At 48.1% G+C, this 14334-nt stretch overlaps 1 protein-coding gene across 1 annotated transcript; it reads left to right on the top strand.

Annotated features, from left to right (window-relative positions):
- Window positions 1–6569: 6569 nt before the first annotated feature.
- Window positions 6570–8067, top strand: LOC149341229 (uncharacterized). The gene has a single exon (XM_089543175.1). The coding sequence runs from the start codon at window positions 6633–6635 to the stop codon at window positions 8034–8036; it is 1404 nt and encodes a 467-aa protein (XP_089399301.1). The 5' UTR covers window positions 6570–6632; the 3' UTR covers window positions 8037–8067.
- Window positions 8068–14334: the final 6267 nt, after the last annotated feature.

The following is a 14334-nucleotide window of genomic DNA, read 5'->3' as shown; positions in this document are numbered from 1 at the left end:
CTCTCCGTTACATTTATCGCACACACGGCGATAGCGTTTACTGTAGCACTGCTTCAGCAAAAAAAAAAAAAAAAAAAAAACATTCGTCGTTCTGGATGTCCTTCGCTACGCCTTTAGGGTATGCGCGACAGCAGTTCCTCCTGCTCACGCAGACAGATGCTGTTTCCTTTTTCACAATCACAATCATTATGGGATAGACTATACGACATGCACATAAAGCCCCGCTTTCAAGAAGCCGTACGAACATGCTTGCATGGCCTAGCAGTAGCATGCACAACTCGCAACCAAACGGTCAGGGGTTACAAGCGTGTTCTGCTGCGTAGCAACTTGCGAGGCGGCGACAGTAGTCTGCAGCGAAACACCGCCCACATTCAGGACGGCCGCATAAAATTCGTACAAGACAAGAATTAGTCTTTGGTTAAAACTTTTAATTTTTACCTAAACAAGAAGTTATAATCAAAAGAAAACAATCATCAGCTCTAGAAGTTTGCTATCTGCCTTGTTTAATGTAGTCAAACGTTAAAAACTGGTTTTGTATACTGTCGTGATTGGACAGAGGTCTAATAGAGGACGCTGCGGACTGTGGCCTAGTGTAATCAACTGTTTTTTTTTTTAAATTTTTATCCTACTATAGTAACGTGAGTCGTCGTACGCGGCGTGTTCATGTGAGGACGAGGAGGAGGACGGCGGCCGACGGCCCGTGCACTTGGCGAGTTGCTCGCGGTTCCTCCAATCACTGAAGATCCGATGCGTCACTGGTGAGACTGGCGCCATCTATGGGAGCCTCTTGCAACAGCCATTTTAGGTCACAACAGGAACGCCGACACCGGCTTTTCTGCGGAACGGGGCCGTTACGCTGTCGCGTAAAAATTCAATGTATAATTATGAGTCATCATTCCAGCGCACAGAAACACACGGATGAAGAGAGTAGAGACAACGGACGCCTGATAATAAAGTGTCTTCGATTGTAACGCCCACCAGGTTTTCATGCTTCCAGCTCAAAGACCGAATGACACGTGACGAGCGCGCAGTTTTGGCACGCTAAAAGAACCACGCGGATGGGAACCAGAGAAACTCGCAGAAGCGCCAATCAGCGTCCAAAACGGCGCTGGATGATGCCTGGCCCATAGCAGCGAGGCCTTCAGTCCAGTGCCAGTTTTTAAAATAAAAAGAATTAATCAATCAATCAGCCGCCGTCGCCGAAGGCTGGCGCGATGCTCAGGAAGGCGAAACCGAAACTATGCGTTCGAAATGTTCTCGGAAGCGGGGGTCATCCGTTTTTTGTCACGCCTTTCGTTGCGCGCACGTCAGGAGTGCGCAGGTAACCACGCCGGCTGTTCGAATTAACAAGCTTTCACTGCATCGAGGCACAAGAAGTGCCAAGTCGCCATTTTATGATGCCGATGGCAATAGAGTGTTGATGGTGTTATTTCGTTTCCGTACTCGATTCTAGCGCACATGTCATTTTTAGACGGTTTTTTTCCGGACAAAAGGTGCGCGTTGGAATCGAGTAAACACAGTGCGTGCAAAGGCGCGGTATTCGAGTGACGGGCGTGCGTCTTATAGGGCGCCAGTGACAACTTGTGCTGTCTTCACTGCTTGAGATAGGTATGTCTCTTGGTGCATACAGAGAGTGGTTCATTCTACCCTTCTGTATCCCGGCGGACGACAGCTGCTGTTTTCAGTTAGCTGGTGGAATCGGCGTCCTCTCGGATGCGAAACTGCACACTATAAGGGCGCACACTCCTCAGTACACGTGCAGCGACGAGCTGCAGAATTCGGAGGCCACTTGCCTGTGTCTCTCACCCAAAAGAGAACTGGCGTATTCAGAATCGTTGAAGAACCCCAGGTGGTCGAACTTTCCGGAGCCCTTCACTACGGCGTCCCTCGTAGCCTGAGTTGCTTTGGGACGTTAAACCCCAATAAACCAAACCAAACCATCACCCAAAAGAGAGCACGGAATGTGGTAAATATGAAGTTTTTCACCGAATTTCGAGAGAAAGAAAATCGACATATACAAATAAATATACAAATAGAAGGACTTTGAGTGGCAGGCTCGAAAAAAGTTGTAATAAAATAAAAAGAATAAGAAAATAAGCAGGTTAGAGATGAAAGCGCGGAAAAAAAACTCAAGGGGACACTTATCAGTTAAGGGGTTCATGATCATATGTGCCTAAAAGGTCATTCTTCACTTTACATTCACCGATCGCTGGGAATCCTCATACCATTCCTGGCCCGATGACGCAGCGGTTAAGCGATGCAACGCTGCCCTGTTATGGCAGGTGCTGCCCCCGATGTGGCTTGTGCGACCCATGTTGCTATTCCCGAGTATCCTTTAGTGAGCCGTCATTAATTTAACTCCTTCTGATGTGGTAGTCAGCGTCCTCACAATCCGGTGGGCAGGTCGTGATGACGCCACGAGGTCATGTGATCTCCCTCCTTTTTACTTTTTAAGACTAGGCTTCAAGGCTGTCGGCGGACGCCACCTCCTGAGTTTTTTTTTTTTTTTTTCCTGCATGGACCCAGGTGATGACATGACCAAGTTGGAGATACGACGAGCCGTGCGCGGTACACTCCACTCGTTAGGATACAGGCGGCTTGGGAGTCTGTAAAACTGTGGGAGCCGTGGTGTTAGGTGTCGCTCATTTTGATGGTGATGGCTATAGCGATAGCTTCTACGGCCGCCGGGTCCGGTGCCGCGAAGGATGCCCCAAGATAGGGGTGTGTTGGCGTGGTTTATAGCAGCGCAGGCGTATATGTGGGGCTCGGCATACAAAGACACAGCCACAGACATGGCCGTGATATCTTGGTCGATAGACATCGCATCTACCAGACCGTCTCCCTTCCCAACACATGAAAAGGCACTTCACAAGGGGCCGTCCTGTCACCACTGCTATTCAATATAGCCATGGCCCCTCTCGTCCACCAGCTCTCCACACTCTCCGACATCGGATATACCATCTATGCGGATGACATTACCACCTGGTCAATCCGAGGAACCCTCGTCACCAAAGAGCAAGCCCTACAAACAGCCGTCACTATGGCCGAGCATTTTGTTCAGCCCAGCGGTATGCAATGCGCACCAGGCAAATCGGAAATCATCGTATTCACGGTCCCGGATATCGTTCCTCCGGCCCAATCACGCTCCAAATTCACGACCACCTTATACAGGAAAAACCACTCATCCGAGTGTTAGGCCTTTGGGTCCAGCATGATGGCAAGCCCACTCACACCACTGCTACTCTATGCAAGTAAATGCTCAATATCGCCTGTATAACACGGCCTGTCGCTAGTCATTGCGAGGGGCAAGGGCATGCGCGATGACGACACTATCCGCCTCGTCACGGCACTGGCCATGAGTCGAATCCATTATGGTCTCTCTTACCACAATGTTGATTGCAGCGCTCCAAGAGTAGGATAGGTACCCTTATTCGTACACTCTTTAAAAGATCTCTGGGCCTCCTCACGTGTACATTCACCACTAGACTCGTTGCTCTAGGGATTCCCAGGAACCATTTAGTCCGTTGGTACCATACGCCATGAGCGCTGTGCCCGTTAAAGAACCTCGGAGGATCCAACTTAATCCGGGGCCCTCCGCTACGACACCCTTCACAATCCGCATTGAGTTTCGGGATATCATCTTACATATATAGTTAGACCACTTTTTCCCCCAATAAGAAATATTGAACAATCAACACAGAAAAAAAAGACGAGATAACTATATTTTGGGAGTACTGCAAACAAAATTATTGTAAGCAAATAGGTACACTATGAAGTTCCATGCTTCAGGAAAATTACATTTCGAGCTGCGGAGCAGCGTCAGCTATACCATTCGCAAAATCGTGCGCAGGTGCCGTAGTGTAGCCATGTTAGTAAAATCGCAAGGACATCCGCCTGTCGTAAAGATAATGAGCCGTTTAACAGAGTGCACAGGAATGAGTCAGAAGCACAACATGTCACGGCATAGTACATGACAGAGGTAAATAGGCAGCATAAAACGCAGACATCCCAAGACACCTATAGTAATCAATGAGGCTTGTTATACCAGCGCACGGTTGCACAGCTAGTTCTGAACAGTCCTTAAGAACGTAAAGCTGTTCAAAGAAAATCGGGGCCGAGATAGACTCAAATTGATCGCATCCCCAGAACAGCTTCTTTTTTCGCAATGTTTAGTCATGGGTCGGTTGCGAATCACGTCATCAAGAAGACAGCGCGCCCGAATGTTGTTTCCAAAGCTAAGCCTGCCTCTCACTGGAATCCGTAAAGACTGCGTACGGCGGCACATGCATGTATGTAGAGTTTCTGAAAGAGACACACAAGCAAATGGCCAGCGAACACCAGCAACAATTAAGCCAGCGGGTATACCAGCGAGCCCACCGTTTTAGCGAGCCAGCGGGAGCAGCCCCGTCGCTGGATGGATGGAAGCAACTTTATTAGACAAAAAAAGAAATCTTCCAAGGTGATCCTCTACTGGTCCAGGAGTACATGGGCTTGAGCTTCACGTAAAGCCCGATTCGCCAGCCATTTCTGGCCGGCGGGCTGAGCGGTCCGTAAAGCAGGCTCACAGGAAAAATGAGTGGGATTGGGGATTGCCGCCATGTGGTGCTGGATGAGGGCGACAAGGTACTGTGGGGTGGTGGCAATGTCATGCGACTGTGTTTGTAGATGTGGTGAATTGATAATATATCGAAAGGACCGATGTGGCCTCTGGCGCAGGGTTGCGTGCCTGATCCTCCGGGGTCCGGAAGGAGAGTTCTCTGGCCAGCGCATGAACGCGCTGATTACCGGGGATCGAGGCATACGCAGGGATCCACGCCAGAGTAACCTTTCGGTCGAGAGAGGTGGCTGTGGCAAGAATATGATGTGTGGCCGGCGTCGCCACGCCCTTTAGGAGTGGCGGTATGCGGCCTGGTAATCCGTGCAAATTTCTGCTTTTGTCAATGGTGGAGTAGGCCAGCACAAGTGCGATGGCGGCTCCTTCCGCCTCTGCAGGCAAGTGATACGCCTTTCATGACTTCTCTGTGCACGAAGGATCACATATACCAGAAGCCCCTACAGCGCAATATGAGCGCTTTAACCTTCATCAGGGTAAGCGGCAGGCTCGAGCGAGCGATTGCACCCAAAACATACAGCAACCGCTCCGATATCCTGAATGTTGACGCGGCAAAATAGGACTTTCCACGTTAGCCACAGGCTATGAAGACGGCACAGTTGGGATGCCACCACAATCCGAATTAGCCCCGTCGCTTAGGCTTAGACAAACTTTATTATCAGATAATCAGGACGGCGGCCTCGCCATCCCGTCCTTGTCAGACGGCCGAGATCCCCTGGGACCGGGCGGCTTCGAAGACATATCTGATGGTCTCTTTTTGTTCTTGGAGGTCCTGGCTGCGTAGCAAAACCTCCCATGACTCCCTGCAACTCACTGAAGGTGTGGATTGGGCGCATGCCCACATCATATGGGCTAAGGTGACTCGTTCTCCACAGGCCCTACATTTCCCGTCATTGAAGCCGGGCATGAACCTACTCAGCGTGGCTGGATTCGGAAAAGTGCCCACCTGCAACTGCCGCCATGCTACTTCCTCCTCCTTGTTCAGCTTCTTGTGCGGTGCGGAGTATTTTCTTCGACTAAGCATGTAGAACTGTGTGATATCGCGGAAAGAGTATAACCGCTCGTTTTTTGAAATGTGTCCATCCTCGGACGGAGTCAGTGAGATCAGCCGGAAGGTCAGTCCTCGGGCGAGCTCGTGGGCTCCCTCATTGCCTTGAAGGGTTTGGTGCGCAGGCGTCCGAGCGTGCTGCCGCTGCTGATATTCTGCCTAAATCAAAATTGCGTATCGCTTCCTTAGAGTCGCTGATGACCACCTTTATGGCCACCTTTGCAACCGGGCGCCTTCCTTTGCGAGCCCCGCCGCTGCTTCGCAAGAGCGACGACAGGCAGCGCCGCCAGCTAGGCGCCGTAGTAGAGACTTACGAATGGTGGCTCTATCTAGAAACAGCCAATAAAAGCTGTCATCTTAACATTCCTTGCTTGTTTATCTCTTAATTTATCACGCGGATATTTACGTCTATGGAATTTCGCAATTGAATTTGTTTCACTGATTTTGTTTCCCGGCGGTTGCACGTTTATCAACAATCTCGAAGTAGTTTGTACGCTGAACACAGCCCATCATCCTTGTTTCACATTGACCACTGTAGCATGAGTGACCACAAACACCACGACACTCCATAAAGCGCAGAATCCTAGCCAATCAGACCACCGTTTTCCAGTACATCTTACCCTATGAGAAGTTTCGCGACTGAGTAGTAAACGAAGCTCCAGCTCACGGTTCAAGAATATTCTTACACCGTGCTCCAGCTTTAGTTACGTTACAGTATGGTGCTGCCATCTGTTTGTTAAAACTAAAATTACAAACATGATAAATATTTAATTTGTGCAACATAAATATAAATATGTGTGGCTAATAATAATCACTTTATACGTACAATATTTATTTTAATAATTTTACGTTCGGAAAATATTAAAAAGAGAATGTCTGAGTAAGCAACCGTGATCGCAAACATGGCGGCGCGCATGTCCGCGTAGTTTGCACGTGTGTGTGGATTAATGTCAACGAAAAGCCAGTTTTGAAATGTACACGATCGGCGCCGTTGCCGACCTTGTCGGCGGCAAAGGTAGCACAAGCGCAAGTACAGCGAAGTCACCTGAAAAAGGCGAGGCAGTGTCTGAGTCGACTCAGCTTGCTCCACGTTATGTAGAATTCAAGAGCCAGGCAGCTTCATCGGCGGGAAAGGAATCGCGACGCTCACAGAAACTTGGAAAACGACTCCATGGTGAGCTCTTGCCACAGAAACAAGGGAGAACACCCAGACAAGTGAACAGGGAGTTCGAGTTCAGCGAAGGCAACAGCGGTGAGTCGGATGAAGCGTCTGACGGTGACGATCATGTGTCGCCTAAACAAAAGTCCATCACTAGCGGCGGTGACGGCGCAAAGTCGGCTAATTCGCCTCTACAGCGGAAGAAACGGAAGGGTGGCGTCGCAGGTGATGGCACTGTCGACGAAGCGGATAGTTCGAAGCATGTGCAGCCAATGGAACGTCGCAAACGAAAGAAAGCGTCCCGTTCTGATGTGGACAGTACTGTCAACAGTGAAACGGCTGAAGAGATGTCCGAAAGCGAGCAGAAGCGAACCAAGAAACGCGATCCACGCAAAAAGAGAGAGCACCCAGACACACCTGACAAGGATGAGAGGACTGTTTTTGTCGGCAATCTGCCGGGAACGACTACCCAAAAAACGCTGCGGCAAATGTTCTGTCAGTATGGGCCGATTGAGAGTGTCCGTTTCCGATCCATAGTACCTTCCAGGGAAGGCCTGAGCAGAAAGGTTGCCTTTCTCACCAAATCGTTGCATTCCACCAAGCAGACTGTCAACGCTTACGTCGTATACAGGGAGAGGGAGGCAGTCAGGAAAGCCCTTGTCCTGAATGGCTCCGTGGTACTCGGAAAGCATATCAGAGTGGATGTTGTTGGCGACGCCAAGCCACAAGTCAATGACAACCAGACAGTGTTTGTAGGAAACCTGCCGCACGAAGTACAAGATGAAGAGCTTTGGACATTCTTTGCGGAGTGTGGTGATGTAACAGCTGTACGCCTCATCAGAGACAAGGTGACCGGCATGGGTAAAGGGTTTGGTTTTGTCACTTTCAAGAATCGAGATGGAGCCACACTTGCCCTGGAGATGGCTGGCCGAGAACTCTGTGGAAGACCCATCAGGGTGACAGAATTCTCTAAACAAGCAGCGGCCAAGAAAGCCAGTCAAAGGGGAAATCCTGTCCAGCGACTTAGAAAGTCAAAGCAACCTAGTGCTTCAATCGAGGATACAAATTTTAAAGGCTCTCAGGCTGAACGTATTCTAAAAAAGAAGAAGCTAAAGAAGCAGATTCGAGAGAAGCGGCAACAGAAGCTCCAGAAACAAATTTTCCAGCTTGGAGGTGGTCCATCAAAGAATGCAAAGAAAAAGAAAGAAGCAAGATAGCCAAATAAAGGTGGAGAGTGATGAAAGGAAACTTGTTCAGCCTTTTAATGGATACAGTTTGCTTTCTTAAAGTGTATGTGAAGGGTAAAGATTAGTGAAAATGAGTATTCTTTCAATGTCCTTCGTTGTACTGAGCAAATTCAAGAAACAAGATGATAGCGCATGTTGCTGGGCCTCTTGGAGCATCCTATGATTTCCGACAAATAGCACAATATTAAGACGAAAGTGACTATTCTGTCCTGTTGCTTTCTTGGCTCCAGCTTAATTGCAGTATTGGTACACAAATCCTAAAGATGACATGCACCACAATGAACAAACATATTGTGTTGAGAGCAAGATAGAAGCTTGTAAGTCTTTCCCTCTCATAACAATTTTCATTCCTTAGCTCTGCTATATTTAGGGGTTGGCAATTCGGTTTAAACCAAGAAACACCGATAAAAGTCCACAGAATACGGTTTTCGAAATTCAGTTTTAACCGAAAAAGGTTTGGTTTATGGGGGTTTAACGTTCCAAAGCGACTCAGGCTATGAGGGACACCACAGTGAAGGGCTCTGGAAATTTCGACCACCTGGAGTTCTTTACCGTGCAGTGACATCGCAGAGCACACAGGCCTCTAGAATTTCGCCTCCATCGAAATTCGACTACCGCGGCCGGGATCGAACTCGTGTCTTTTGGGTCAGCAGCAGAACGCCGTAACCACTGAGCCACCGTGGTGGGTTTAACCGAACAGGTCATTATTCTTGTCATGTTAGGCTTAGGTTGCTGGCTGTTGAATGTAAATTACACTCACTCTAAGCTGAAATTAAGTAAGCAGGAAGCGACGGTCATGATGCAACAGTGGTGTTGAATAAGCAGAGCAGTTGTGCTATTTGAGGTAATGCTCCACTAGAATACATGCCTCTGACGACCTGGAAGCATCATATCCTCGCCTCCTGCCAGCTAAGCACTGTTTGTTCATTATCATCACCTGCTTAGAGCATTTAGTCGGTTAAGTAGGTTAAAAAACTGCATGCAGGACATTGGCTTGAAACCGTGCGTGGCCATCACGAAAAAGTATGTTCTGGCTACTGCGACAATTGGGCGGCAGTTCCATCGCTGCCATCAACACGCAGACCACGTAATGCCCTGCCCTTGCACTCTACCCAGCGCGACAACCCAACATTATGATGTTAACCTAGTTCTTAGAAGTGAACTTCCACTTGTGTTTTTGTCTGCCAGCTATCTCAATTAACGTTAGTTACTCTTTTACTGAAGATAGCAATTTCTTCTACAAGCACAGCTCCAAGTACTGCCACTTGCATGCTAATTACTGGAAAATTTGTCATGATTACAAAATACAACTAAAAACTTTAATTGACTTTTGATGACAAATGACTACTGTAATAAATCAGTGAAAAAAGTCAGTATTTCATTCATCGAAAATAATATCTGCAGAAAAAAAACAGATTCTGAAACAAAAATGCAAAAAAGTCAGCCGAATTTTCAAAAAAAAAAGTCTAGCCCTAGCTATATTCAACATCTTGGTCATGGGTCATATTTACAGCTGCTAGTTTTTGATGATGATCTGTTCATGTTTTGTTGCCACAACAAATTTCATGTTGATGTTGCAGTGGAGTCTAGGTACTGAGTTAAATAATCTTTTTTGCGTTAAAATCATAACGATAAATATTACTGGTTCTATTGCCCAATATACTGAGGATTAAGCAGTGAAACCCTAATGTATGCGATTTCCGTATATTCTGTGAGCACATAAGGGTGACCTCTTTCTTTGCAAGAAATATAAGCTAATCTGCCAGCTGGTAATCGTAAAACGAGTACTACTGTAGCTGTCGTGTGGACTGGAGTGTTAGGGAATGCAGATCTTTGCTGCCTTGCAGAGTGGCAAGCTGGTTGTTTTCCTGTAATCTGGTGCCATAATCTTGGCTAGCCAAGCATTTTGTGCAGCTTAATCATGCACACTAAGGCGTAGCCAATACACACCTAATGAGATCACTGCTACGATCTGTACAATGCGAAGCCTACGTGTTCAGTTGTTTCTAGAAACAACCACATTAATAGTACTTCCTACAAATGTCAGCACTGGTCCTTTAAGTTCAGTTACACCTGTAAAAAGAAAGCGAACAGCAGACAAGTGATGTCTGCCAAAGGTAATTAAAATTTAAGTAACCTTGCCAACCTGAACACTGGAAAAGCAATAAAAAATTGGTAGACGGTTACGGCAGTCTGTAAAGCGAAATTTGAGCGCAGCTCTTCAGCAGTGGCAGCTATGACCGGCCATGGCTGGCAGGTGGCGTGTTATGCTGCTAGCCGCCGTCCAGGATTTTGCTGTAGCAGCTACCTTCCAGTTGTCCATTCTTCCGCTCTCGCCGTAGCAGGTGGTTTGCTCTGCTACTGCCTGCCAAAGGTGGTGTGTTACGACGACTATGATGCAGAATGCGGGAACGGGCACCTAAGAGTTGCGCTCTAAAACACAGTATGTCTCCATCATAGTTTTGGGCCTTCCTACTGCAGTATGCCGGAGCCATTGCTCTGTTCCTACTTCCATTTTCTGCACTTTTGCTTAGTAGCAGAAGCGTAGTGTCATGAGCTCGAGTGTGTGTGTAGGTGTCAGTCAGAGTTGTACAGTTCATACCACATTAGAAGTAATTGACTATTGTAATCAATTACATTTTCTTATAATTTTGTAATTAATATATTATTTTCTTCAAACGGTAACGTTCAGGGCAATTCGATGACTTTTTTCTGTCATTGATTACTAGTAATCAGTTAACTTTTTTTCCAAAATCAATTTTTATCAATGAATGCCACAGCTTTGAGAACCTCAACCTGACAGGAAACATAAGTGCTAGCGGCGATGTTTCCTTCATGACAGAGCTTGAAAGAACCGGCTGCGGAGAAGCATCGTACGATCATGTCCGGACCACAACACAGTCAATGTCATCTTCTACGGCGGTTCTTGTCCGAAATAATAACACAGTACTGCACAGTATGGACCCCCCTAATCCTGTCAGATGGCACCGCAACTTCACCCCACACACACCACTACCACCAACTCGGCGGATTCCGCACAGCATGAAGGTGGATGTATAGCTCAAGAAGGTACATAAAGCAAAAAGGCTGTTGAAACCAGCAGTACTGCTAGAGTGTTTTCTGTTATCAGAAAAAGAGTATATGGGCTACCTCGGCTTCTATTACAGAAGAAGTAACAACCCAGCAAAGATAATGAAAAGACAAGACACAGCACTCTGTGTATGTCTTTTTCGTTCTTTCCTTTCTTGCATTTTTTTTCCAGTATTACAACTAACTAAATTAAAGTTGAACACTTGGCGCCTTTAAGGTTCTATTGTAGAAGAGCCTAACAATGTACCACGAAATCAGGAGCATGGAAATGGCTCTTTGCCAAACAAGTATTTGTTGCTGACAGAGTGAACTTGCCCTACAATATCAAGTTGCAGGGAAGAAAAATTTTAATCTGCTTTCGCAGTGCATCTACTTTTCTTGTCGCTAGTATCCGCTGATGTGCGGAACGAATGACAGTGGTAGTAATTTGAGTATACCTTTTAAAACTAATAAGGCATGGGGTACTCATGGTCGTGCCATCGTTCCATGGAGAGAGGTAACATTATTAGATTTTAGGCCTTAGGACACCCCATAAGACCTTTTCCTGAGCATTTCAGCCAAGAAGAGCCAAGTACCACGCCGGGGAAACTGTGCATCCGTTATAAAAACGGTGGGTACCCCGCAGCACTTGTGATGAAACCCAGCACCTCCCGAATGTGAGGCGGGTGCTGTCACGGGTTCACAGCTTGAAAAATCGGCCTGTGGGTTCAGATCCCGCCACTGTGAGTGACCCTTGTGTGAGCCTGTGTGTCATGGATGGTTGAGTTACGGATTCACTAGCTACTTCTCAAGTTATACTATCAAGCCGCCGGTTGGGCATGGCGGTGGTAGGAAACTCGTGAAGAAAAGTTTGCATTACTGTATGGGTGTTCAGCTTGTAAATGGAAACTCATCAGCAAAAAATTGTCTTCCAAGCGACAATTTTGAGAATATTGCAAGCTTCTTCACAAGTTCAGAGCATGTTGATCGCAGCCCGCAGCATTAAAACGCGTGCAGCACGCGCCTACAGCCTACCAGAATCAACCAAACCAAGGTAAACACAGGTGCGAAGAAACCCTAGCAGGCAGCATCATGGCAGCGTGGGGTACCCTGCTGTAGCAGTGGCAGTTAAGTGGACTAAAAAACAAGTAACATTTAATGAGAAAGTGGCACTCTGTTGTACAAGTTACCAGGCATGCAAGCCCCAGTGACCGGCATGTGTGCACAACTACAAGCTGGTGCACAAGGTATTTATATTTATAATACCACCCTTCCCTCCAGTACATACATTGAGAGACTGTTCAGTGTAGCTGCTGATCTTTTCATGAGGGAACATGGGAAAATTAGAGACAAAAACTTTGAAAAACAACTCCACTTGAATATTAATGTGTAACAAAATATCAAGCATTTAAGCCGCAGTAGGTCATTGTAGTTCCAGGAGGGAAGTTTCAAATTTGTATAGTGTGCAGCAGACAAAATATTTTAACACGCCAATGCCCGGACTGAAAGGTGAAGTGTTTAGTTCTTGGTAGAATCTTGATGGTTCAGAAAATTTTAAATAGTTACCAAGTACCTCAAAATCGCTGAGAGTTAACGTGCGCAAGGACATCAAAAATTCAATGTGAAGAATGTAGTGAGCCCTAGATGAGAAGGTTAAAGTTCTGCCATTGTGATAGCTCGCAGTGCAGCCAGAAGTCGTGCTTGCAAAAGCACTGAAATAAAATGTGAAACTTGTCGGTCCTGCAGTAGTGACTGGGGATGTCTCGTCTCCGGATCTAGCTCCGTGCAGCGCATAGAAACGAGCCGCCTTGCACCGGAGATAAGACGTCGCAGTGGTCCCAGACTCGAGCGGCCAGTCATCCCGATCCTCAAAGGAAGGCGTTCGCGGGGTCTGCACGGAAGCAGCGCGGCTTCGGCGGTCGCGCTGAACACCACCGCTCACGCCCGTGTCATCATCCGAGGGATGCAGAGCGCGTCTCCGGTTCGTTAGCTCGCGCTCGTCGTCTCACACGCATCGCTCCGGCGGGAGAGGGGGAGCAGCGCTCCGTAAGGCGCACCAGCGGCGAGAGGGCAGGTGGGTAGCGGACTCGCCGTGAGGACGTACGGTCGTGCAGGGCGGACAGGCAAACAGCGGAGTGCGCGCCATGTGGAAGAAGGCAGGTCCGCCGTCGGGGAAGTGGCCGCCGCGTGTCGTGGGGGCGGTTCGTGACCCTGATCACGTGACGCTACCCTCCTCCTCTTCCTCCCCTTTGTGCGGTAACGCCGTCCGCGTGCTATCCACCATCGCAAGCCGTCCTTTCCTCGTGGCCCCTGCGTCGTCGTTCGCGAGGACAATGTCACGACGGCGGCTGCCGCTGAGTGTGCGACACACGCCAGTGCGTCATCCCGGTCCATCGGTCGCACAGCACAGCGTCTTCGGTGCTCTGCCTTGGAGCGTGGCGCCGGGCCGCTCGAGAGCCGCGGTGAAATGCGTTCGTCATAATGCTGCTAATTCGATTGCCACGTTCGTCCCAATGGCTTGCGAAGGCGCGACAGGGCCTGCGTGGGCCTGCTTCACTGCTAGAGGCATACGGATAAGCAGCACTGGATATAAATAGTTGTGCATTAAAATTGCGTTATCAACAGTGCTCGCAGCAAAGAAGGGACGACATAAAAAAATCGGAGAAGGAAATGCAGAGTCCAGAAGACCAAGCACTGGAATTTGAGTTCGCAATATACATACAGTGCGATATGGATAGACGAGGAATCGCAGTCTTCCTCGCATGCGTCCTACCATCAGCATGTTGGGCTATCACTGCGCTCAGCGGCCCAACAACTCTGGCCGACATTACAGGTCTTAAACGGTCTTGCATTGCCTGCAAGGGGCTGAACTATCTACAAAGATCGAGGCTTGCCACTAGAATGGCCACAGTTAGCATGACACGTCTGTTGAGCGAGCTAGTGTTCTCGCAGGCTATGAATACGGCTCGGCGGATTCTTCCTCGTCGCTCCCACTTAAATCCCCCGTGACCCCTCACCGCCACGGCTGGGATCGAAATGCAAGAGGAACTTGTCCTATAGCCTGCGGATTAGCGCTACCACTTGTTCTTGACCTCGACAGGGGCGGTAGAATTCGGATCGAATTTCCCCAGCATTGTTAGTTCAATGTCCCTGATTTATACCCCAAAATGGAGTGAGATTCATGTAAAGGAATTTTCCT

This window comes from Amblyomma mixtum, chromosome 5 (genome assembly GCF_055824585.1).
Source record: "Amblyomma mixtum isolate Tamu chromosome 5, ASM5582458v1, whole genome shotgun sequence".
NCBI classification, from domain to species: Eukaryota; Metazoa; Arthropoda; class Arachnida; order Ixodida; family Ixodidae; genus Amblyomma; species Amblyomma mixtum.
Note: the sequence above shows the minus strand (reverse complement) of the source record. Positions and strands in the feature narration are given on the sequence as shown.